This window comes from Cetorhinus maximus, chromosome 21 (assembly GCF_964194155.1).
Source record: "Cetorhinus maximus chromosome 21, sCetMax3.hap1.1, whole genome shotgun sequence".
Lineage (NCBI taxonomy): Eukaryota > Metazoa > Chordata > Chondrichthyes > Lamniformes > Cetorhinidae > Cetorhinus > Cetorhinus maximus.
Window position 1 is genome coordinate 9,389,989 of NC_135899.1, and position 26,080 is coordinate 9,416,068.

At 45.8% G+C, this 26,080-nt stretch overlaps 1 protein-coding gene across 1 annotated transcript; it reads right to left on the reverse strand.

Moving 5' to 3' along the window:
* Positions 1 to 487: 487 nt before the first annotated feature.
* Positions 488 to 22,058, reverse strand: LOC144695642 (zinc-binding protein A33-like). Its single transcript, XM_078566557.1, has 6 exons — positions 21,415 to 22,058; positions 21,229 to 21,324; positions 20,902 to 21,135; positions 19,811 to 19,833; positions 11,519 to 11,634; positions 488 to 1,068 (listed from the first exon to the last, which is right to left on the reverse strand). The coding sequence occupies exons 1-6, from the start codon at positions 21,820 to 21,822 to the stop codon at positions 488 to 490; spliced, it is 1,458 nt and encodes a 485-aa protein (XP_078422683.1). The 5' UTR covers positions 21,823 to 22,058.
* Between the last annotated feature and the right edge of the window lie 4,022 nt (positions 22,059 to 26,080).

The following is a 26,080-nucleotide window of genomic DNA, read 5'->3' on the forward strand; positions in this document are numbered from 1 at the left end:
CAGGGACCCCCACCCGACACACACACACACACACGGACCCCTACCCCACTCTCACACAAACACACACACACAAGGACCCCCACCCCACACACACAGGGACCCCCCACCCCACACACACACAGGGACCCCCCCCAGCACACACCCCCCTCCAACACACACACACACAGTCCCCCCCCCCCACCACTCACACACACACACAGGGACCCCCACCCCACACACACATGGACCCACACACACACACACCGGGACCCCCACCCGACACACACACACAGGGACCCCCACCCAACACACACACACACACACACACAGACAGACCTCCTCCCCACTCACACACACACACTGGGAACCCCCCCACCCAGTTCCCAGACAGGGTTTATATCCGGAATGTTAACCTGGCTTCTCCCTCCACCTGTGACTGAGACCGACACCCATCAGTTTACAGCTGGCAGGAGGCAGGGAGCCGGTGTGAAATTATGGGATGGATCCGTTAGTGACCTTTAACCCCGCAGATTCTCAGCGGGGCCGAGTTTTTCCAGCCAATAATCCATCGCATACCGAAGATGGGAAAGATTCCAAATACCGGACTGAAGAAGGGAAAGATTCTCCCAGTGAAAGTGTGGGTGAAAGTGTGGAGATGGGACATGTTGTCCACATTGTAAAATGACACCTGTCCACCCTCGTAGTCCAGGAAAACCCCGATCTTCCGGGGGTTCACACTCGGGGTGAGGGGGGTCGGTGAGGGGGAGGTGGAGGCAAAATAACCTCTTCTCGGATCCCGCTCCACAGCCCAGAATCCGGACTCGGGGATCAGGGAGATTCTCCCTTTCCTGTTCACAGACTCTCGGGCCACTCCGAGCCCCCACCCAGTCTTCTCCCCCACCCCCACCTCCCAGTAATGTCTCCCTGATGTGAATCCCTCTGATCCCAGGACACAGACCCAGGAATCAAACCTCTCCGGGGTGTTAGGGAGCGGCTGCCGTTTGTCTCCGAGTCTCACACTGGTCCGGTCCTCAGACAGGATGAGCTGGGGATTCGCTGTGTCCGGATCCAGAGTCAGAGAGGCTGGAGCTGGGGGAAAGTTAAAATAACACAGTCAGTGATTTAGAGAGAGGGGCTGGGGAGGGGGAGAGAGTGTGAGGAAGGAGCCCGGAGGGAGAGAGGGGAGCAGATGTGGAGAGAGAGCAGAAGGATAGGGGGAGACAGAGAGAGAGAGGGAGCTGGAAAGAGATGGAGGTGGGAGGTGAAGTTGAGGAGAGAAAATGGCAGCAGAGGAGGGAGTGGATGAGGGGGAGGGAGCAGGAGAGTGGAGAGGGAGAGTGGGAGCGGAGTGCCGGAGAGGAAGAGGTGGGAGAGAGTGAGAGCAGGAGGGATTGAGAAAAAGGAAGCAAGAGAGAGAGAGAAACCAGGATGACAGGGAGATTGGGAGAGTGGGTGAGAAAGAGAGGTTCGAGTAAAGAGAGCAGGAGAGTGGCAGGAAGTGTGTGGGGATCCGAGTGAGTGAGATGGAGGGGTAGAGAGTGTAGAGGGGCAGGGAGAGTGTGATGGTGTGAGAGAGTGTAGAGGGGTAGAGAGTGTAGAGGGGCAGGGAGAGTGTGATGGTGTGAAAGAGTGAGATGCAGGGGTAGAGAGTGAGATGTAGAGGTAGAGTGTGAAAGGGGGCAGGGAGAGTGTGATGGTGTAAAAGAGTGAGATGCAGGGGTAGAGAGTGCAGGGGGGCAGGGAGAGTGTGATGGTGTGAGAGAGCAGGATGGAGGGGTAGAGTGTGTAGGGGGGCAGGGAGAGTGTGATGGTGTGAGAGAGCAAGATGGAGGGGTAGAGAGTGTAGGGGGCAGGGAGAGTGTGATAGTGTGTGAGAGAGAGGGGAGCTGGAGGGTGAATGCAAAAGTGGTAGTGTGTGAAAAGAGACAGGGGCAGGATTAGCGACAGCAGTAGTGTGGAAGGAAGAATGGGAAGGTGTGAGAGTGGGAGAGGTGAGAGAATGTGCAAGGCAGGAAGGAAAGCAGAAGGGGGAGAGGGAAGAGTGCGGAAGAGGGAAAAGTGTGGAAGAGTGAAGGGAGACCATGGGAGGAGGGGCTGCGTGGGAGGAGAGGGTGCGTGGAAGAGGTAAAGTGGAATGATGAGGGAAGGAGAGAGAGGTCTGGGTCAGTGGAAGAGAGAGCGAAAGGGCCGGAATGGGACAATAGGTAGGGAATGGAGGCAGGGAACAGGAGGGTCTGATGTTAGATCTAGCAGGAGGGGGAGGGGAGGGTGATGAGTGCATGGCAGAAGAGAGATAAAGTGTGTGGAAGGGGAGAGAGAAAGATTGTGGGTAGGGCAGAGGTAAGAAAGAGAGCAGAAGTTAAAGAGGGAGAGAGAAAGGGAGAATGGGAGGTGAGTGAGAGAGTGTGGTCAAGGGGAGTGAGAAAGTATGTGTGGAGAGAAGGATGGGGAGAAGTGGGAGAGCATGAGGGACAGGTAGTGGAATGATTCAGTGGGGTGGGGTGAGGGGAAAGGAAAGTGAGTGTGGGAGACAGATTGTGAGAAGGAGAGCAGGAGGGTGAAAGATAATGTTGTGGAGAGATGGGGAGGAAACAGAGGGGCAGGAGAGAAAGAGAGCTGGAGAGAGTGTGGTTGGGGAGTAATACTTCCGAGAAGCAGTGCGAAAATGTCACACAGGCTGTACGCAATCTTATCCTGTAAGATACCAAACAAAATTAAATTAGAAGAACACTAGAATTAGGAACAAGAGTAGGCCATTCAGCCCCTCAAGCCTGCTCCACCATTTGACAAGATAATTGCTGATCTGATTGAATATATTCAATGACCCAGCCTTCACTGCTCGCTGGGGAAGAGAATTCCAAACTTAACGACCCTCTGACAGGAAACAAATTCTCCTCATCTCAGTCTTAAATGGGAGACCCCTAATTTTTAAACTGTCCCCAAGTTACAGACTCCTCTCCAAAAGAAACATCCTCTCGGCATCTTACATGTTTCAGTAAGATCACGTCTCGTTCGTCCAAACTCCAATGGATATAGGCCCAACCTGCTCAACCTTTTGTCCTAAAATAACCCCTCCGAACCAGGAATCAGTAAAGCGAGCCTTCTCAGTACTGATTCTCATGTATTATCTGATTTCTTAAGTAAGGAGATCAAAATGGTACACAGTACTCCATATACATTCTCAGTAAGACCCTGTACAGGTGTAGGAACAATTGCATCGTTTAATACTTGATTCCTACTGCAACAGACATCAACATTTCATTTACCTTCCTAATCACTTGCTGCACCTGCGTATTATTTTTTGTGACTGATGTACCAGAATTCCCAGATCCCTCTCTGCTGTAGAGTTCTGCTGTCTCTCTTGGTATATTGCTAGGCCAGAGCCCAAAACTTGTTATAGTCCCAGACAAGACCCCCAAATTTGGTTATCATCTGGTTAGTGACCATTAACTTTTTTTTGTTAGTTGACCAAATTTGAAATCCCAGTTACTTACTAAAAGAATAAAGACTTTAGATAAATAAAGATAATAAATTAAGATAATAAAGCATTCCTCTCCCTCCCAGAAACATGATAGGGTCCCCCTTGTCCTCACTTATCACCCTACCAGCCTCCACATTCAAAGGATCATCCTCCACCATTTCCACCAACTCCAGCATGATGCCACCACCAAACACATCTTCCCTTCACCCTGCCTGGTGGCATTCTGCATGGATCGTTCCCTCCGGGACACCCTGGTCCACTCCTCCATCATCCCCTACACCTCAATCCCCTCCCATGGCACTTCCCATACAACCGCAGAAGGTGCAACACCTGCCCCTTTACTTCCCCTCTCCTCACTGTCCAAGGGCCCAAATACACATTTCAAGTGAAGCAGCATTTCACTTGCACTTCCCTCAATTTAGTCTACTGCATTCGTTGCTCCCAATGCAGTTTCCTCTACATTGGAGAGACCAAACGCAGACTGGGTGACCGCTTTGCAGAACCCCTTTGGTCTGTCCGCAAGCATTAACAAGACCTCCCTGTCACTTGCCATTTCAACACTCAAACCCTGCTCTCATGCCCACATATCCATCCTTGGCCTGCTGCATTGTTCCAGTGAAGCTCAACGCAAACTGGAGGAACAACACCTCATCTTCTGATGAGGCACTTTACAGCCTTTCGGACTGAATATTGAGTTCAACAATTTTAGATCATGAACTTTCTCCTCCATCCCCATCCCCTTTCCAATCCCCCTCTTTTTTTCCAATAATTTCAATAGATTTTTCTTTTCCCACCTATTTCCAATATTTTTAAATGTATTTCCATCCATTGTTTTATCTCTTCCTTCTAGCCTTTTTCGATTCCTTCACCCCCACCTCACCCCCACCAAGGCTTTCTGTACCTTGTTCATCCTGCTTTCTACCCTTAATTAGCACATTCCTTAGATAATATTTCCACCTTCAACACCTCTTTGGCCTTTTGTCTGTGACATCTTTTGGTTATATCCACCTATCACTGGCCATCTATCCAGCTCTACTTGTCCCACCGCCACTTAAACCAGCTTATATTTCACCTCTCTTCTATTTTTACTTAGCTCTGTTGAAGGGTCATTCGGACTCAAAATGTTAACTGTGTTCCTTTCCGCAGATACTGCCAGACCTGCTGAGTTTTTCCAGGTTTTGTTTTTGTTTTGGATTTCAAGCATCGCAGTTTTTGCTTTTATTTTTATTAAAGCCTAAAGATCCATGTTTTGAAACAAACAGAATAATTTTAATATCCAAGAGTCAACAAAGCAAACAGATAATACTATCTATTTTATGTTCTAACATAAAGAATTAACATGAAGTAAACATGAATTAACAGGAAAACTGTGGTTGAACACACCACAAAGTGCATACTTAATGACAGATGCGGCCAAGGCAAATCACATGAACTTTCTCATAATCCACCCAAATATCAATGATCAACATTAAAAACCTCCCAGAAATAGTGGAGGATCAAGGGACAAATATCAAGAAGGAACTGCAACACAATATCATTAGTAAAAGAAAAGTATTAGAGAAATGAATGGGACTTAAAGTAGATAAATCGCCTGGACCTGATGATCTACATCCCAGAATGTTGAATGAGGTGGCTGGAGAGAAAGTCGGTGCATTGGTGTTCATCTTTCAAAATCCTATAGACCTTGGAATTGTTCTTGCAGATGGGAGGGTGGCAAGTATAACCCCACTATTTCAGAAAGGAGGGACAGAGAAAAGGGGAAACTACAGACCTGTTAGCCTAACATCAGTAGTAGGGTTAATGCTAGAATCATTAATAAAGGATGTGATAACAGGACACTTGGAAAATAATGGTGAGCTTGGGCAGAATCAACATGGACTTAATGAAAGAGAAATCATGTTTAACAAACCTGTTGGAGATTTTGGAGAATGTAACTAGCAGAATATGTAAGGGGTAACTGGGGTTTGTGGTGTATTTAGATTTTCAAAAAGCTTTTGATAACATCCCACACAAGAGTTTGGCAAACAAAATGAGAGCAAATGCAATTTGGTGGAATGTACAGGCATGGATTGAGAACTGGTTAACGGACAGAAAACGGAGAATAGGAATAAATGGGTCATTTTCAGGTGGGCAGGTTGTGACTAGTGGGGTATCACTAGGATCAGTCCTTGGGCCCCAGATATTCATAATCCATTTCAATGATTTGGATGTTGGGATTAAATGTAATATTTCCAAGTTTCCAGATGTCACAAAACTAGATGGAAGTGTCGGTTGTGAGCAGGATGCAGAAATGATTCAAGGAGATTTGGAGAGGCTCAGTTAGTGGGCAAAAATCTGGCAGATGGAATTCAATGCGGAAAAATATGGGGATATCCACTTTCGTGGCAAAAACTGAAATACAGAGTATTTCTTAAATGATGAGGGGCTGGGAAATGTTGAACGTCAAAGGGACTTGAGTGTCCTTGTTGATGAGTCACTGAAAGCTAAAATTCAGGTACAGCAAGGAATACAGAATGCAAATGCCATGTTGACCTTTATTGCAAAAGGATTTGAGTACAGGAGTAAAGATGTCTTACTGCAATTATATAGTGCCTTAGTGAGAATGAACCTGGAATATTATGTGTAGTTTTGTTCTCCTTACCTAAGGAATGATATACTTGCCATAGACTGAGTGTAATTTAGGTTCACAAATTAATTCCTGGAATGGAGGGATTGCCCTTTAAGGAAAGATTAAATAGATGGGCCCATTAATCTCTGGAGTTTAGAAGAAGGAGAGGTGATCTCGTTCAAATATACAAAATTCTTACAGGGCTTGACAGGGTAAATGCAGGAAAGATGCTTCCCTGGTTGATGTGGCGGGTGGGTCTAGAACCAGGGGACACAGTTTCAGAATAAGGGGCAGGTCATTTAGGACCGAGATGAGGAGGAATTTCTTCACTCAGAGGGTGATGAATCTTTGGAAGTCTCTGTCCCAGACGGCTGTGGAGGCTCAGTCATTGAGTGTGTGCAAGATTGAAATGGATAGATGTCTACATGTTAAAAACATCAATGGACCCGGGGATAGTGCAGGAAAATGGTGTTGAAGTAGAGGATCAGCCATGATCTCATTGAATGGCTGAGTGGGCTCGAAGGGCTGGATGGTCTACTCCTGCCAATAGCAGTTCTAATCCAGCATCATACTTCTTAATTTTATCTGAACCTACCGCTATGTCTAGGTGCAGCCCGTACTTGCTCAGTAGAGGTGGAAGCAGCCTGCTGACTGCTACACCCTGTTTTCCGGGTATCTTTAAATAAAGACGCCTGGACTGCGAACCCATGAGGTAATGATAGGGACAGCGACTTCCTGCCTGCACTCAACACCAGATTTTCTGTGCTCCACATCAATGAATCAGTAATAAGCGGAAAAGGGCAAGATCACCCATGTTCAGCCGCCCTACCCGACAGCGGGAATCACTTCCACTTCTGTGCCCATCGCCGAACGTCGCCTTTAGAGTGGAAGATTCCACCTGTTAACTCTGATTATCTCTCCTAAGATGCTGCCTGACCAGCATTTCCAGCTTTCTCTGTTTTTACTTGAAAAATTGCAGTTCTGCCACATCCAGTCATCAATGAGGGTGGACAATTAAACTACTCACTGGAGGAGCAGGCTTCATTTACATATCCAGGCACAGTGAGGAGTGAGCCCCGCATGTCATACAAAAGACAAGCCTGAAACAACAGCAACCATTTTCAACCTGAAATGTCGAGTGGATGATCCATCTTGGTCTCCTTCCAACGTCATCAATGTCACAGATGCCAGTCTTCAGCTGATTCAACTGACATCACATGATCACAAGTAACGGATTATCTCACTGGAAAGAGCAAAGGCTATGGGCTCAGACAACATCTCAGCTGCACTACTGAAGATTTGTACTCAAAAATTAGCTACACCCATAGCCAAGTTGTTCCAGTAGAGTTACAACACAGGCATCTATCCAACAAAGTGGGAAATTGCCCAAACATATCCTGTCCACCAAAAGCAGGACAAATCCAAAATGGCCAATCACTGATGCAACAATCATCAGACAAGTGTTGCCAACAATGCCATCAGATGGCATTTACACAGCAATTAAAATGCTTATCAATTCTCAGTTTGCATTCCGGCAGGGCCACTTGGCTCAAGATCCCATACAGACTTCGTCCATCATGGACAGAAGAGCTGAAAGCCAGTGATAAGATGTCATTAGCAGTCAGGGAATCACCATTTATAGAAATCATATCAGCACCAAAGCAGATGTTTGCAGTTTTTGGAGACCAATAATCTCAGCCCCCGGTGATCACTGCAGGAGTTTGTCAGGTTAGTGACCTCAACCCACCAGTCTTCAGCTGCTTTCTCAATAATCTGCCTTGCATCAATTGACGGGATGGTCACTGATGATTGCAAAGTGTTCAGCACCATTTTCAGCATCTCTGGTACTGAAGCAGTCGATGGCCGTATGCTATAAGACCTGGACAGCATTCAATCTTGGGCTGATGAGTAGTACGTAACATAAGCGCCGGGAAATGATTATCACAAACAAAAGGGAATCTAAGCATCATCCTTGACATTCAGCTGCATTTCCATCACTCTATCCCCCACCATCAACACCTTGGGGATTACCATGGAACAGACACTGAACTGTGTGAGCATATAGACACTATGGTTATAAAGGCAAGTCAGAAGCCAGGGATTGTAAGAAAGATACTGCAATAACTATGGGCGATGTTAACCTTCATACAGATTGGATAAATCAAATTGGAAAAGGTAGCCTGAGGATGAGCTCATAGGTTGCACTCAGGACAGTTTCTTAGAAAAAAATATGTTCCTGAACCAACCAGGAAACAGTCTATTTTAAACCTGGAAATATCTAATGAGACAGGATTAAAGAATTACCTCATCGTAAAAGATCCTCTCAGTAAGAGAGATCATATATGATAAAATTTCACATTCAGTTTGAGAGTGAGCAATTTAGGTCTGAAACTAGTGCCTTAAACTTAAATGAAGACAGTTGCATGGACATGAAGACAGCGTTGGCTAAAGTGGATTGGGGAAATAGATTAAAGATAAGATGGTAGAGGAACAGTGGCAGACGTTTAAGGCGATACTTCATAACTCCCAACAAAGATATATTCCATCCAAAAAGGAAGACTCAGTGAACAGAGTGCTCTATCTGTGGCTAACTAAGGAAGTTAAGGGTGATGTAAAATTGAAAGAAAAGATGTATAATGCTGCTAAGATCAGTGGTAGTCCAGAAAATTTGGAAAAGTTTAGAAACCTGCAAAGGATGTGTAAAAAAAAGAGGGAGAGATTGGAGTATGAGAGAAAACTTACAAAAAAGCTAAAACAGACAGTAAAAGCTTCTGCAACTATATCAAAATGAAGAGTAATGATGGTCAGTGCCGGCCTCTCAGAGGGTGAGACTGGGGAATTAATACTGGGAACCCGGGGCATGGCAGAGACTTTGAACAAGTATTCTTCACAGTAGAAGAGACAAAAAAGCATCCTAAGAAAAATAAGGGCAAAAGGGACCGAGGAATTTGAAACGATCATGATTAGTCGAGAAAAAGCAGTAGGAAAACTACTAAAGGGATTAACAGCTGACAATAACCTTGGACCTGATGACTTGCATCATTGGGTCTGAATGGAAGTGGCTGAATGGAATGGTTGTTGTGATCTTCCAAAATTCCCTAGATTCTGGAAAGTTCACAACGGACTGGAAAGCCATGAATGTAACATCACTGTTCAAGAAAAGAGGGGGACAGAAATCAGTGAACTACAGGCCAGCTAATCTAACATCTGTCATTGGGAAAACCCTGGGAACCTTAATCTTAAAAAGGTATAGCAGGACATTTAGAAATCGTTACATTATATGGCAGAGTCAAAATTGTTTTTTGAAAGGGAAATCATGTTTGACAAATTTATTAGAGTTCTTTGATGATGTAACAAGCATGGTGGATAATGGGAAAGTAGTAGATGTAGTGTATTTTGATTTCCAAAAGGCATTCGATAAAGTGCTGCATGAAAGTTTACTGCAGAAGATAAGAGCTCAAGGTGTTAGAGGTGATACAGTGGCATTATTAGACGATTGGCTAATTGGAAGGACACAGAGAGCCAGGGGAAATAGGTCATTTTCAGGCTGGTAAATTGTAACTAGTGGAGTTCTGCAATAATCAGTGCTTGGCCCTCAACTATTTATGATCTATATTCGTGACATATTAGAAGGACAGACTATATTGCAGACAAATTTGCTGATGATAATATGCAGGAATGCAAATCATGAAGGCGGATTTAAGGTGTCTGCAAAGGGATATGGAGAGGTTAAGTAAGTGGGAAAAACTGGCAGCTGGAGCATAATGTGGAGTATGACTTTTTCAGGAAGAATTGAAAAGTATAATATTATTTAAATGGGGAGAAATTGCTGAATACTGGAGGACAAGGGGATCTTGTACATTAATCATAAACGTTTGGCACAAGAATACAAGGAGTATGAGCATGAGTAAGCCATTTGCCCATTGACCTGCTCCACCATTCGATAAGATCATGGTTGCTCTAATTGTCGCTTCAACTCCACTTTTCTGACTACCTCCCTAACCAGGTACGGCAAGTTATTAATAAGCAAATGGAATGTTGTCCTCTATTGAAAGGGAGATGGAGCATAATAATGGAGAACTCTTGAGAGAGCTGCTTAGGGCATTGGCGAGAGTAATGGTACAGTACGGTTTCCTTACTTAAAGGAGATATATATTTATCTTTGAAATAGTTCAAAGAAGGTTCACTAGGCTGATTCCTGGGATGAAGGAGTTGTCTTTTGAGGAAAGGTTCAGCAGATTAGGCCTGTACTCTTGATGTTTAGAAAAATCAGAGGTGATCTTATTGAAGCATATATGATTCTGAGGGAGCTTGACAGGGGACATACTAAGAGGGTGTTTCCACTAGCGGGGGAATCTAGAAGCAGGGGAAATAGTTTATAAATAAGGGGTCTGTCTCCCTTTTAAGACAGAGATGAGAGGGAATTTCTTCTCTTGGAGGGATGTTAGCCTTTGCAATTCTCTTCCACAGAGAGCAATGGAGACGAAGTTGTTTTATTTAGTCAGGGCTAAATTAGACATATTTTTGATCGATAGTGGAGTGAAGGGCTACAGGGGACAGGAAAAAAAGGGCAGTTAGGGCCACAGTCACATGAGCCATGATCGTATCAAATGGCAGAGCAGGTTGAGCCAAATGGCTTATTCCTACGCCTATTTCTTATGACCTTACGATGATCACACTACCACAACCCCTCACTGGAGGAACATCGGATTTCTTGATTCTCCCACACCCCCGCCCACCTCTGTCTAACAAGGACCACCGAGCACCTTTCCACACAACAGACCTATGACAAACTGGACAATGACATTATACTGCAGCTCAACCCTCAGAATGGATTTGGCTTCTTATCAAGTTCGTAGACAGAGAAGTGGGTTCACTGTTTCACTACCTGCTCGATCAATGGGGTCACTCAAAAAATCAACCTCGTTCAACCCAAACCGCTGTGTCCCCTCCCTTTTCTAAATTTGACGTTATCCTTACATTGATGCAGACTCTGTGATTGTGTGAAAACTATGAATGTTTATCCCCTCTGTACTGTTTCAATCTCGAACACTTGGATAAAACCCCTGGTGTCCTCCCTTTTCCAGTGCAGACTCACTTTCTCGTGACTAAGGAGTTTAATTCCACTTCACGCATTCGCTCTCTTTTCACACATTCTCTTCAAAGTCTGCATGACTTCCTGATTATACATTGATGAAAAATGTTCCCAGAATTCCAGTCCAATCTCCTCTACAAATTCTATTTCACATCCTGAGATCCGTGCTCTATTCATCTGGTTACACAGATCCCTTCACTGCTTTGACACACAGTGCTGATGGCTTCAGACACTTACCCAGAGGAAACCACAGAATAAAAAATATAAGAATGGAGAGTCTCTAGGGATTAACAACCGGCGATGTGAGTGTTTAATCTGGGGCCTATGATCAAGAAAATTAATATAGGAGTTTTACCGGGGTTGATGGAGTTTATCATTTCCCTCCACGCTGTGTACTGTAGAGGACCTTTGAACTTTCCGATAGTCAGGGCAGCATCAGACACTGAGAGCTCATAACCGTCATCACTAATCCTATAAATATGAAACAGTTTCTGTTATAAATTCATCGTATTAGAACACCTTAGGCATGATTTTAGACATGAAATGCAAGGGCAGAGCATGGAAATACCCATGTCCTGAAAAAGGCCCATAGCCCATAACAGTTCAGTTACCGGGATATGACAAATCACAGGAGAAGATAAACATTTAGCCTGTCCACCTGCTGTATTACAAACAAAGCTTGTAGAGTAAAGGCAATGGCTGAAAACGTCTACGCAACTCTCCGAGACACCTGCGCTCCTCTACTTCTGGCCTCTTGAATATCCCTGATTTTAATCACTCCACAATTGGCAGGTGGACCTTCAGCTGCCAAGGCCCTGAACTCTGAAATTCTGAAAGCTTTCTGCCTTTCTATCCCTCTTTCTTCCTTTAATACGCTTTAAAACATACCTCCGTTATTGGTATTAATATCTCCTTGTGGTTCGGTGTCAGTTTTGCTGTATATCTTAAAACAAGTTTCAGCTGCTGTGTTGATTTTTCTAATTCATTCATGGGATGTGGCCTTCACTGCTATGCCAGCATTTATTGCCAACGCCATATTGCACCTTCAGAAGGCGGTGGTGAGCTGCATTCTTGAACCGCTGCAGTCCACATGTTGTAGGTACAGCCATGGTGCTGTTAGGGAGGGAGTTCCAGGACTTTGACCCAGTGACAGTGAAGGAACGATGATATATTTCCAAGTCCGGATAGTGTGAGGCTTGGAGGGGAACTTTCAGGTAGTGGTGTTCCCATGCTTCTGCTGCCCTTGTCCATCAGCAGTTGTGGGTTTGGAAGGTGCTGTCTAAGGAGCCTTGGTGAGGCCCTGCAGTACATCCTGTAGATGGTACATACTGCTGCCACTGTTCGTCAGTGTTGGTGAGAATTAATGTTTGTGGATGAGATGCCAAACAAGTGGGCTTCTTTGTCCTGGATGGTGTCAAACTTTTCGAATGTTATTGGAGCAGCACTCATTCAGGCAAGTGGAAAGTATTCCATCACACTCCTGACTTTTGTCTTCTGGATGGTGGACAGGCTTTGGGGAGTCAGGAGGCGAGTTAGTCACCGCTGGATTCCTAGTCTCTGAACTGCCCTTGTAGCCACAGTATTTACACAGCTAATCCAGTTCAGTTTCTGGTCAATTCTAACCCCCAAGATGGTGATATTGGGGGAATCACAGAATCACACAGTGCAGAAGAGGCCCTTCGGCCCATCGAGTCTGCACCGACACGTGAGAAACACCTGACCTACCTACCAATCCCATTCACCAGCACATAGCCCATAGCCTTGAATGTTATGACGTGCCAAGTGCTCATCCAGGTTCTTTTTAAAGGATCTGAGGCAACGCGCCTCCACCACCCTCCCAGGCAGTGCATTCCAGACCGTCACCACCCTCTGGATAAAAAACCTTTTCCTCATATTCCCCCTAAAGCTCCTGCCCCTCAACTTGATCTTATGACCCCTTGAGACTGTTCCTTCAACTAAGGGGAACAGCTGCTCCCTATCTACCCTGTCCATGCCCCTAATAATCTTGTACACCTCGATCAGGTCGCCCCCTCAGTCTTCCCTGCTCCAACGAAAACAACTCAAGTCTATCCAACCTCTCTTCATAACTTAAATGTTTCATCCCAGGCAACATCCTGGTGAATCTTCTCTGCATCTCCTCCAGTGCAATAACATCCTTCCTATAATGTGGTGAACAGAACTGCACACAGTACTCCAGCTGTGGACTCACCAAGGTTCTATACAATTCCAACATGACTTCCCTACTTTTGTAATCTATGCTTCGATTGATAAAGGCAAGTGTCCCATATGCCTTTTTCATTACCCCACTAACATGCTCCTCCCCCTTCAGAGATCTATGGACACAAACGCCAAGGTCCATTTGTTGCTCAGAACTTCATAGTGTCATGCCGTTCATTGAATACTTCCTTGTCAAATTACTCCTTCCAAAGTGTATCACATCACATCTTTCAGGGTTAAATTCCATCTGCCCATTTGACCAGCCCGTCTATATCTTCATGTAGCCCAAGACACTCAACCTCACTGTTAAGCACCTGGGTAATCTTTGTGTCATTCGTAAACATACTAATCGTACCCCACACATAGTCATCTATGTTGTTTATATAAATGACAAATAATAGGGGATCCAGCACAGATCCCTGTGGCACACCACTGGACACTAGCTTCCAGTCACTAAAGCATCCTTCTGTCATCGCCCTCTGTCTCCTACAACTAAGCCGATTTTGAATCCAACTTATCAAATTACCGTGTATCCCATGTGCATTTGCCTTCTTTATAAGTCTCCCATGTGTGACCTTGTGAAAGGCTTTGCTGAAATCCATATAAACTACATCAACTGCACGACCCTCCTCTACACACCTGGTCACCTCCTCAAAAAATTCAATCAAATTTGTAAGGTATGACTTCCCTCTGTCAAAGCCATGCTGACTATCGCTGATCAAACCTTGCTGCTCCAAGTGGAGATAGATACTCTCCTTCAGAAATTTCTCCAATAGTTTCCCTACCACTGACGTGAGACTCACTGGCCTGTGGTTCCCTGGCTTTTCTCTACAACACTTCTTAAAGAGCGGAACCACATTAGCTGTTCCCCAGTCCTCAGGAACCTCCCCTGTGGCCAGAGAGGAATTAAAAATTTGGGTCAGAGCCCTTGCGATCTCTTCCCTTGCCTCCCTCAGCCGTCTGGGACACAAATGATCTGGACCTGGAGATTTGTCCACTTTTAAGCTTGCAAACACCTCCAATATCTTGTCACTCCCTATATCAATTTGCTTAAGAACCTCGCAGTCTCTCTCACCGAGCTCAATACCTTCATCTTCATTCTCTTGGGTGAAGACGGACGTGAAGTATTCATTCAACATTCTAGCGATGTCCTCTGGCTCCACCCATAGATTACCCCCTTGGTCCCTTATTGGCCCTACTCTTTCCCTGGTTATCCTCTTCCCATTGATACACTTATAGAATATCTTGGGATTTTCCCTACTTTTACCAGCCAGAGCTTTCTTATATCCCCTCTTTGCTCTCCTAATTGCTTTATAAAGCTCCACCCTGCACTGTCTGTACTCCATTAATGCCTCCACTGATTTGCTTCCCTTGTACCTCCTAAAAGCCTCTCTTTTCCTTCTCATCATATCCTGAATATCTCAGGTCATCCATGGTTCTCTGGGCTCGTTACTCCTTCCTATCACCCTAGAGGGAACATGTTGAGCCTGTAGAGTCCCTATTTCCATTTACAACGCCCCCCACTGCTCCTCTGTAGATTTCCCGACAAGTAGCTGTTCCCAGTTTACCTTGGCCAGATCCTGCCTTATTTTACGAAAATCCACTCTCCCCCAATCCAAACCATTTTTTTGCAACTTGTCTATTTCTTTGTCCATTATAAACTTAAACTGTACCATGTAGTGGTCGCTATCACTAAAATGCTCCCCCACCACCACCTCAGCCACCGGTCTGGCTTCATTCCCCAGATTTAGGTCCAGCACTGCGCCATCCCTTGTTGGACCCTCTACATATTAACCTAAAAAGTTCTCCTGTACATTTTTCAAGAAATCCACTCCATCCAAGTCCTTAACACTATGTCTATCCTAATTAATGTTGGGAAAGTCGAAATCACCTAATATAATTACCCTATTGTTATTGTTTTTATACACCTCCGCAAATTGTGCACATATTTGCTCCTCAATTTCCCGCTGACTATCTGGAAAACCTAACAATGTATCTGCCACTTTTGTATTCCTAAGCTCTACCCGCAAAGTTTCATTCGATGCCCCCTCCAAGATATCATCTCTCCTTACTGCAGTAACTGACTCCTTAACTAATAATGCAATGGCTCCTCCTCTTTTACCCCCTCCCCTGCCTCGCCTGAATATTCTATACCCCGGAAGGTTGACTGCCAATCCTTTCCCTCACTCAACCACGTCTCAGCAATGGCTACTATATCACCATTCCACGTGTCAATGCTCACCCTTAACTCATCCTTTTTACCTGTAATACTCCTGGCATTAAAGTAGACGCCATCCAGCCTTGCCTTACTCCCTTGAAACGTAATGCAGCTGTCCTCCCTCAGACTTGATTGTTTTACTGGATTATGATGTGTCCCTATCCGGCTAACATTCTGTGTCCCCTCCCCCTGCCGAATTGGTTTAAACTCCTCCCAACAGCACTAGCAAACCCACCCGCAAGGATGTTAGTCCCGCTTTGGTTCAGATGTAGACCGTCCCGCTTGTACGTGTCCCACCTTCCCCAGAAACAGTCCCAGTCATCCAGGAATCTAAAACTTTCCCTCCTGCACCAAATCTTAAGCCACATATTCATCTGTGCTATTCTCCTATTTTCGAGCTCGCTAGCACGTGGCACTGCGAGTAATCCAGAGATTACAACCTGAAAGGTCTCGTTTTTTAGTCCACTGCCTAACTCCCTGAATTCTTGATGCAAGACCACATCCCTCTTTCTACCTATGTCGTTGGTACCAAACTGTGCCATGACCTCTGCCTCATCACCCTCCACCTTCAGGATGCCCTGCAGCTGATCAGTGACATGCCGGACCCTGGCAGCAGGGAGGCAGTATACCATCCTGGAGTCACGTTGACGGCCACAGTAGCACCTATCTGTTTACCTGACTATAGAATCCCCTATTACTACTGCTCTTCCTCCCCTCCTTTACAGACAGGCTGCTTGTGGTGCCAGACGCTTGGCTCTGTCCGCACTCCCTGGAGGAACCAGCGCCCTCATCAGCCTCCAAAATGGAATAGCAATTTGCGAGCGGGACCCCAGGGGATTCCTGAACTACCTGCCTGTTTCTCTTCGACTGCCTGGTGGTTACCCATTCTCTTTCTTCCTCAAGTCCCTTCAGCTGAGGTGTGACCTCCTCTCTAAACGTGCTATCGACAATGCTCTCAGACACGCGGACGCTCCACAGCGTCCCCAGCCGCCGTTCCAGCTCTGAAACCCGAGATTCCAGGAGCTGCAGCTGGACATACTTCATGCACACATGCTGGTCCCGGGCACTGGAAATGTCCCCTGCTTCCCACATGGAGCACGAGGAGCACACCATGGCTTGAGCTCTCCTGCCATGTCTTATCCCTTTAAATTAAACCTTTCAATCAATTACTCTGGGGCCCTTCTTTCCTGATCTTCGTTACTGTAGTATATACAAAGTATAAACCACAAAAAGACCTTAAACTAGAAGCGATTAAAGTAGTAAATACTTACCTGACCTGACCCACTACTTACCAATCATTCCTTTCCCTTGTAGACTCTACTGCTGCAGCAGGACAAGACCACTCTTTGAAGATTTAAGAAGTTGAATATCCAAATAAACATGCAAAGAGCACCTTTTTCCCTATGCACCGAATTCCCACTGTGCACCAAATTGCCAATATCCATACTCACTCTGGCTGTATCTCACTCACGATGAGCTCTCTCTCCTGTTTGTGTGCAAGCACACGATTCAGCAATGGTAATGGAAATGATTGAACATCAAGGGGCAATGGTTAGGTTTTCTCATGTTGGAGACGGCCATTGCCTGGCACTTCTATGGCCCGAATGTTATTTGCCATTTGTCAGCCCAAACCTGCATATTGTTTAGTCTTGCTGCATTTGGACATGGACTGTTTCAGTATCTGAAGAGTCGTGAATGGTGTTGAACATTGTGCAATCATCAGCAAACATCCCCACTTCTGACTTTATGATGGAAGGAGTGTCATTGATGAAGCAGCTGAAGATGGATGGGCTGAGGAACTCGTGCAGTGATGCCTTGGAGCTGAGATGATTGACCTCCAACAACTACAACCATCTTTCTTTGTGCTCGATATGGCTCCAACCACCGGAGAGTTTCCCCCCTTATTTCCATTGATTCCAGTTTCGCTTGGGCTCCTTGGTGCCATACTCGGTCAAGTTAGGCCACGATGTCAAAGGCAGTCACTCTCACCTCACCTAAGGAGTTCAGCTCTTTTGTCCATGATTGAATCAAGGCTGTAATGTGGTCAGGATTTGAGTGACTGTGGTGGAACCCAAACTTAGCGTCAGTGAGCAGGTTATTGCTAAGCAAGTGCCTCTTGATATCATTGCTGATGACCCCTTCCAACACTTTACTGATGATGGAGAGTAGACTGATGGGGTGGTAATTGGCCAGGCCAGATTTGTCCTGCTCTTTGTGGAAAGGAAATACCTGGGCAATTTTCCACATAGCCAGGTAGATGCCAGTGTTGTAGCTTTACTGGAACAGCTTGGCTCGGGGCGCAGGACGTTCTGGAGCACAAGTCTTCAGTACTATTGCCAGAATATTGTTAGGGCCCATAGCTTTGCAGGAAACAGTGCCTTCAGCCGTTTCTTGATGTCACATGGAATGAATCGAATTGGCTGAAGACTTGTAGGCAGGGAATTTCTGGAGATGGCTGAGATGGATCATCCACTGGGCACATCTGGCTAAAGATTGTAGCAAAAGGTTCATCCTTAATCTTTTGCAATGATGTGATGGGTTCCCACATCATTGAGGGTGGGGATATTTGTGGAGACTCCTCCCCAAATTAGTTATTTAATTGTCCAACGCCATGCATGGCTGGAAGGGCCATAGCTGCACAATTTACATCTGATCCATTGGTTGTTGGATCGCTTAGCTGTGTCTATCGCATGTGGCTTACGCTGTCTGACATGTAAGTCGTCCTGAGTCCTGGCTTCACCATGTTGACACCTCCTTTTTAGGTATAAATGCTGCTGCTCTTGGCATGCCCTCCTGAAAAGGCGGAGTTTTCCACACCCGCCCGCCGCCACGATCTTCCAGTCCCATCGCCAGTCAATGGACTTGTGGCTGGGCTGCTGCCTTGCCCACGGTGGGTCGCAGCAGCGACAGGGCCGGAAAATCTGGGCCTTCATTGAACCAGGGTCAATGCCATGGCTTGGTGGTAAGGGTAGAGTTGGGGATATGCCGAGCCACGAAGTTACAGAGTGTGGTTGAGTACAATTTTGCTGCTGCTGATGGTCCACAACGCTCCATGGATGCCCAGTCTTGTGTGTGGGCATCCTCAATCTGAAGGCAGGAGTTCACCTCCACAAAGACTGTGTGGTGGTCACTCCTACTGATACAGCCATGGACAGATGCATGCTCAGCAGGCAGATTAGTGAGGAAGAGGTCAAGTATGTTTTTCCCTCTTGTTGGTTCCCTCACTACCTGCCACAGACCCAGTCTAGCAGCTATGTCCTTTGGGGCATATCCAGCTCGGCCAGTAGTGGCAAATTGTTTTTTATCAATGAATGAGATGTGGGCAGCGCTGGTGAGGCCAGCATTATTGCCCCCCTAATTGCCCTTCATAAGGTGGTGGTGAGCTGCCTCTTTGAACTTCTGCAGTCCATGTGGTGTAGGTACGCTCACAGTGCTCTAGGGAGGTAGTTCCACGACCGAGCCAATCTTGGTGATGGACACTGAATCCTATCCAGTGTACATTCTACTCCTTTGCCACTCAGTGCTTCCTCCAAGTGAAGTTCAATGTGGAGGAGTGCTTATTCATCAGCTGAGGCAAGGGTGAGGGGCTGAGGTGTGGCGGATGGGTGGGTACAAGATAATCAGCAGGTTTCCTCGTCCATGTTTGACCTGACGCCATGAGGCTTCATGGGCTCTGGAGTCAATGTTATGGACTCCCAGAGCAACTCCCTCCAAGGTTTATCCCACAGTGCCGCCACATCTGCTGGGTCTGTTTTGCTGGTGTTAAGGATACAGATCAAGATTCTATATTGGAATAAAAACAAAACCCATTCCCCCATTAACATATGACTCTCCCGGGTTGATCAGGAGCCTTGCAGGGACATGGATGGTCGACACCATGGAAACATGGGTGGTGTGGCTCTCTCAGGTTCAGTCGGAAGGTCACAGCCACACTAACAGCAGTCTGCAGCCTGCAAGTGAGCACTTCAGGATTGAATGGCATCTTGTAATTTAATACAATAATGTAGACCAGTTATATGAAATCTCATCTAACGGCTGGAATAAAGTTTGTCATTTTAATAAAAGACTACTGCTTAAACCATAAGCAGAGTTATTGTCGCCCGATGAATGACCCTTTAATGTTGCGATGGTAACTAGAAAAGAAATCATAACAAAACCTTTCTGAGTTATTTTACCAAACTGTGCAGAATTTCAGTAGAGAGCATGTCCTACCTTCTCTTCCGACAAGCTTCCTCCTGAAAGAAATGAATCATGAACAGTGAGGAGCAAAGTCACAGATTTAGAATCATAGAAAGTTTACGGCACAGAAAGAGGCCACTTGGCCCATCGTGTCTGCGCCAGATGGAAAAAAACACCCAGCCTAATCGCACTTTGCACCATTTGGTCCACGGCCCTGCAGGTTACAGCACTTGATGTCAATATTCAGGCAGTTTTTAAATGAGTTCAGGGTTTCTGCCTCTACTACCCTTTAAGGCAGTGAGTTCCAGATCCCACAACCCTCTGGGTGTAAAAGTTTTTCCTCATCTCCCCTCTCATCTTTCTATCCAAAACTTTAAACCTGTGCCCCCTCATCACTGACCTCTCTGGCATGTAAATAGGCCCTTCCCCACCCACAATATCAGGCCCCTCACAATTCTGTATGTCTCAAATCTCCCCTCAGCCTCCTCTGTTGCAGGGAGAACAGCCCCAGTCTATCCAATCTTTCCTCATAGCTGCATTTTTCTAGTCCTGGTCACATCCTCGTAAATCTCCTCTGTGTCCTAATGCAATTACATCCTTTCTGTAATGAGTTGACCTGCACACAGTTCAGGAGGACATAAACAGGGCGGCTGGTGAAATGAGCAGACTCAAAGCAGATGAGATTTAACTCGGAAGTGTAAAGTGATACATTTTGGAAGGAAGATTGTGGAGAGTCAAATAAACTGGAACTCAACTTCAGTCCCTCTCACAGACACAGTAACTCTCACACACCGTACCAGACAGACCCACACACACACAACATGAGCTGTAACTGGATCGAAATAGGCGTCCAGGAGAAAATTAAACTTGGCAACACGGAAATAATCACAAAGCAAGTGAGAAGATCAAGAAAACTCATTCTCGGGAGGTTACAAGTATTCCCGGGAATCTGCAGACAATGTGGAAGCCGATTATTTCGGGGAGACCGCAGAATTGCCACGAAACAGACAGAAATTTGTTTAACTCCGTTTTTATTTTTTCCGTACATTCTATATTTATTTGTTATCAGTTATTTTGTGACTGTGCGAAGTCTCATTGAACTGACCCGCAATATGTTCCCTCACCTTCAAAAATATCAACTCGTCTTTTTGCACCATCTGTTTCTGAAAGTTTGAGAGCTTCTCCTCAATAGAATTTAAATTCTCCTGAATCTCTCGAAGGTTTTTCTCCATTGTTTCTAGAATCCTCTCCTCTTCTTCCCTGAGATCTCTGAGTAAACGCTGCTCTTTCTCAGTGAGAATCTGGTGCATTTTAGTGAACTCGGATGTGATGTGGGTCTGCAGACTGCTCGACTGTTCCTAACAAATGGAAGATGAAACATAATTAATGTCCCGCGATAAAGGGAACAAAACTAACCGAGATCCCAGAAAATCAGCACAGGGAGACCTTACCCTAACTTCGGAAATCTTCTGTTTCTGTTTCTGTTCCGTTTCTAGAACCGCCGATTTCTTCTCTGTGAGAGAATCTAAGGAAGATTTCAGCTGATCCTGGGATTGGGAGAGAAAATCACAGAATGGAAGTGTTAGACCATGAAAATGTGATAAAACTATCAGCTTAGAAAATATTTTCCCTTTTACCTTGTAGATTTCAACAACTTCTTTAATCGGCATAAAGTCGTGAGATTTGTGTTCCCGCGAATCTCGACAAATCAAACAGATCAATTTCTTGTCAGTTTCACAAAACAGCTTCAGTTCTTCCTGATGTTCCTCACAGTGAAGTTTACTTTCCTTCTCTTTCGGATCGAGGTGTAATTTTCGAGCTTTCTCGGCCAGATTCGCTAAGGCCCGATTTACCCTGAGGTTTATTTCCGGAAACTGCTCTCTACATTCCGGGCAGGAGTTTACCTCCTTTTCCCAACACTGGGTGATACAGGAGCGGCAGAAGTTGTGTCCACAATCCAGTATTACCGGATTGGTAAAGAAATCAAGACAAATTGGACAATTTAAATCCTCTGTGAAATTTTCTCCCTGCTGTTTAGAAGCCATGTTCACACTCAACAACTGCTGATTCAATCCGGTTTCAGTTTCGACTTTACTGCGCTGTCGAACACCTTCAGATCACGGATTTGTCGACGAAATTCATCTCAATGCTCGGGTAGTTATTCTTATGACTAAACTATGTGCCGTAGTCTTTTACATTGGAAAACAAGGCAGAGAGTGGTGGGAGCGATGCACAGGTTTAGAAAATGGAGAATGATTGAACCCAGCCAGAGAAAGTGAAAGTCCATGGAGAGTTGGCAGTGGGTGGAGAGAGAGATTGGAGAGAGGGAGGAGGCGGAAATGGGCGAGGTTTAAGATTATATCGCACTTTGCTCCAGAGGAACTTGCTGACGGTTATAAACTATTCAGAGAAACATGGTGTAAATCCCGATCCATAAACTGAATTCTGTTAATGATTGTAGCCGCTCACCCTAAAATATCAATTACCATAAATGTTAAGGAGTTATTTTGATAACAGGCGCTGGGAAGAGCTTTAGAGGGATTTGGGCCGTCAGATTCCATTTGAATTAACCGCTAGAAAGAAAAATTCATTTAGCGCATTTATTTAGCGCCTTTCACGAAATCGAGTCGTCCGAAAATACTTGTAAGACCCAGGAAATGCTTTTGCAATATAGTCACTGTTGCAATGTAGCGAGACATATCGGGCAATTAGATCACAGCAAGGAACGCCCCCCCGGCAACCCTGTAGGTAGGTCGTGGTAGGATTGATGACAGAAGGTTTTCTGGTAATGGGCACTGTAAAGATACAAGGGATGTGTTGAAATGGGGTGTGAATGGAGGGATAACAGCCGCCTAAAAGGGCACAAAATGCAGGCAGAGGTTATGATGTAAATTTGTTCAACTCAGTGTTGCTGTAGGGAGCTGAGATTAAATATGGAGTGTTGTTTCTCGAGCTTGTTTTGAGTTCATTGGAAACTGTAACAGGCCAGGGACAGAAAGACCAGAGTGGGAGCAAGACGGGGAATTAAAATGACAAGCAACAGGAAGCTCAGTGTCATGCCTGCAGAGCGAATGAAGCTTTTCCACAAGATGGTCACCCAGTCTGAGTGTGGTCAATGTAGAGGCAACCGCATCATGAGCACCAAGTAAAATATAATACATTGGAAGGAGTACAAGTAAATTGATGCTTCACTTGGGAGGAGCTTTTGGGGCTTTGAATGGTGAGAAGGGAGGATGTAAAAGGGCAGGTGTTGCATTTCTTGTGTTTGCATGGAAAGGTGCTGTAGGAAAGAGAGGGGATGTTGGGGCTGGAATGGACCAGAACTTTGCAGGTGAAACAGACACTTCGGAATAATAAAAGGGGAAGACAGTGAAATATTATTTGGTGGTGGCATCACACTCCTGGTGGTGGAAATAGTGGAGAATGATGGTTCAATATGGAGACGAGAGGGGTGGAAGGTGAAGACAGGGAGAAATCTAGTGATGTTAAGGGAGGGAGAGGAAGGGATCAAAGAAGAAAGGCATGAAATAGATCAGAGACGGTGGGGGGCCCTGTCAACGACGATGGAGGTGGGGGTGGGGGTAGGGGTGGCGGCTGGATGGGGAGTAGAGAGGCTATCCTTAGTTGAGGAAAAAGGAAGACATGTTGGAAGAGCTAATATACATGGTTCTATTTTCTGAACAGATGAAATGGAGAAACTTGGAGAATGGAATAGAGTCCATACAGGAAGCGGATTGTGAGGAAGTGTAGTCAAGGTAGGTGTGGGAGTTAGTGGACTGGTGATGCATATTGTTTGTAGCCTATCTTCAGAAGGGGAGGTAGAGAAATCAAGGAAGGGAAGGGAAGAGATGGACCAGGTGAAGGTGAGAAAAAGGTGGAAATTCAAATCAAAACAATGAAATTTAATCTGAAGGCGGCGATATCCTGGAATAGGAATGAGGGAAGGAGCCTGTGAGACTGAAACAAGGAGTATTCCACATCATCCACAAAAAGTCAGGCATATAAAATGCACTTGGGGGTAACCCATAGAAACAACTTTGATTTGCAGGAAGTGAGTGGAGTTGAAGAAGAAGTTGTTCAATGTGAAAACAAGTTCAGCCTGGTGAAGGAGGGTGATGATTAATGGGATCGGTTGGGCCTCCATTCCAGGGCAAAGTGGAAATCTCTCAGGCCATCTTGGTGGGAGATGGACCTGCAAAGATTGGATGTCCGTGGCGAAGAAGAGACAACAGGATCTGGAAACTGGAAACAGTTGGAGTGATGTAGAACAATGGAAGAGTCACTGATGTAGGTTGGAAGAGACTCCACAAGGGGAGGGAGAAATAGTGGCAAAATAGGTAGGCCTCAGTTCAGTGGGACAGGGACAGCCTGAAACAATAGATCAATGAGGGTAATCCTCTTGTAGATTTTGGGAAGGAGGTAGAAGTGGGCTGTTGTGGTTGCAGGACTATAAGGCTGGAGACTGTAGAGGGAGGATCTCCAGAGGAGATGAGGTCAGTGTTGTCCCAGATGCATTGGCTTGATGTTTGATCATGGGGTCATGGCTTAGCGGAGGTAAGAAGAAGTTTCAGGGAGTTGGTTTTCAGGCTCTGCTAGGTGGAGGTCAATATGTCAGACAACATCAGCATCATCGTTGTCAACAGGCTTGATGGCGATTTTATGAATGGGCTTGACAGAACCAAGCGCTGCAAGTTCAGAGGGAGATAGGTTGGTGAGTGAGGGAAAGAGAAAATTAGAGACAGCTGATGTCACGCCAGTTCCATGCCAATGAAAATTATACGGCGGGTCAGAGGCCAGATGGAAGTGTCTAGGTGGCCACTTTAGAGGCGGGTAACATGTTCCACTGAGTGGCAGGAAGTCTCCTTGCAAAAGAAATGGGCACAGAGTGGAGATGACTGAAGAAGATCTCAAAGCGTTTCCAAGATCAAATTCATTGGAGTGCAGGTGTGATGGGATGAAGCTGAGGCCTTTGCTGAGGGCAGATCATTCGGTGTCAGGGAGGGTAAGGCCAGAGTGCATCGTGAATACATGGTAAATGGTGAAATCTGAAGGTGAGTTAGTGTTGGAGTGAAGCGAAGTGAAGATAGGATCCAGAGGGTCTTTGTACCCATATGTTGGAGAAGGTTGCAATCCGAACAGAAGATAACAAAAATAAGTTTTTTTTCAAGTGCTGAATGAGGCAAAGGCTGAGCTGAAACTGTGGAGTCGAAACTTTTTGTGATTGAAGAATTAGTGATTCTTCACAGAAAATCGACAGTGTCCATGGTGAATGGCGTTCAGAGGAGACCCTAGAGATTTTTATTTTATTAATTTATGGGAACTGGGTGTCGTTGGCTACACCAGCATTTATTGCCCCTACCCAGTTGCCCTTGAGAAGATGGTGGTGAACTGCCGTCTTGAAACGCTGCAGTCCATATGGTTTAGTACACCCGCAGTGCTGTTAGGGAGGGTGTTCTAGGATTTTGATGCAGCGACAGGAACAGCGTCATGTTTCCAAATCAGGCTGGTAAGTGGCTTGGAGAGGAACTTCCAGGTTGTGGTGTTCCCATGTATCTGCTGCCCTTGTCCTCCTTCATGGTCATGTGTTAAGAAAGTGCCACCAAAGGAGCCTTGGCAAGTTTCTGCAGTGCACCTTGTAGATGGCACACACCGCTGGTGCTGTGCATCGGTGGTGGAGGAGTGAATGTTTGTGGATGTGGTGCCAATCAAGGGCACTGCTTTGCCCTGGATGTTGTCAAGCTGCATGAGTGTTGTTGGAGCTGCATTCATCCAGGTAAGTGGAGAGTATTCCATCACGCCCCTGACTTGTGCCTTGTCGACGGTGGACAGGCTCTGGGGAGTCAGGAGGTCAGTTACTCACCAGAGGATTCATAGTGTCTGACTGCTGTTGCAGCCACAGCATTTATATGACTGGTTCATTTCACTTCCTGGTCAATGGTAACCCCCTTGGACGTTGATATTGGGGGATTCTGCGATGGCAATGTCATTGAAAGTCAAGGGGTGTTGGTTAGATTCTCTCTTGTTGGAGATGGTCATTGCCTGGTAATTGTGTGGCGTGAATGTTACTTACCACTTATCAGCCCAGACCTGGACATTATCCAGGTCTTGCTTCATTTGGATATGGACTGTTTCAGTACCTGAGGAGCCACGAATGGTGTTGAACATTGTGTAATCATCAGCGAACATCCCCACTTCTGACCTCATGATGGAAGGAAGGTCATTTATCAGGCAGCTGAAATGGTTGGGCCTAGGGCACTACCCTGAGGAACTCTTGCAGTGCTGCTCTGGAACTGGGCTGACTGA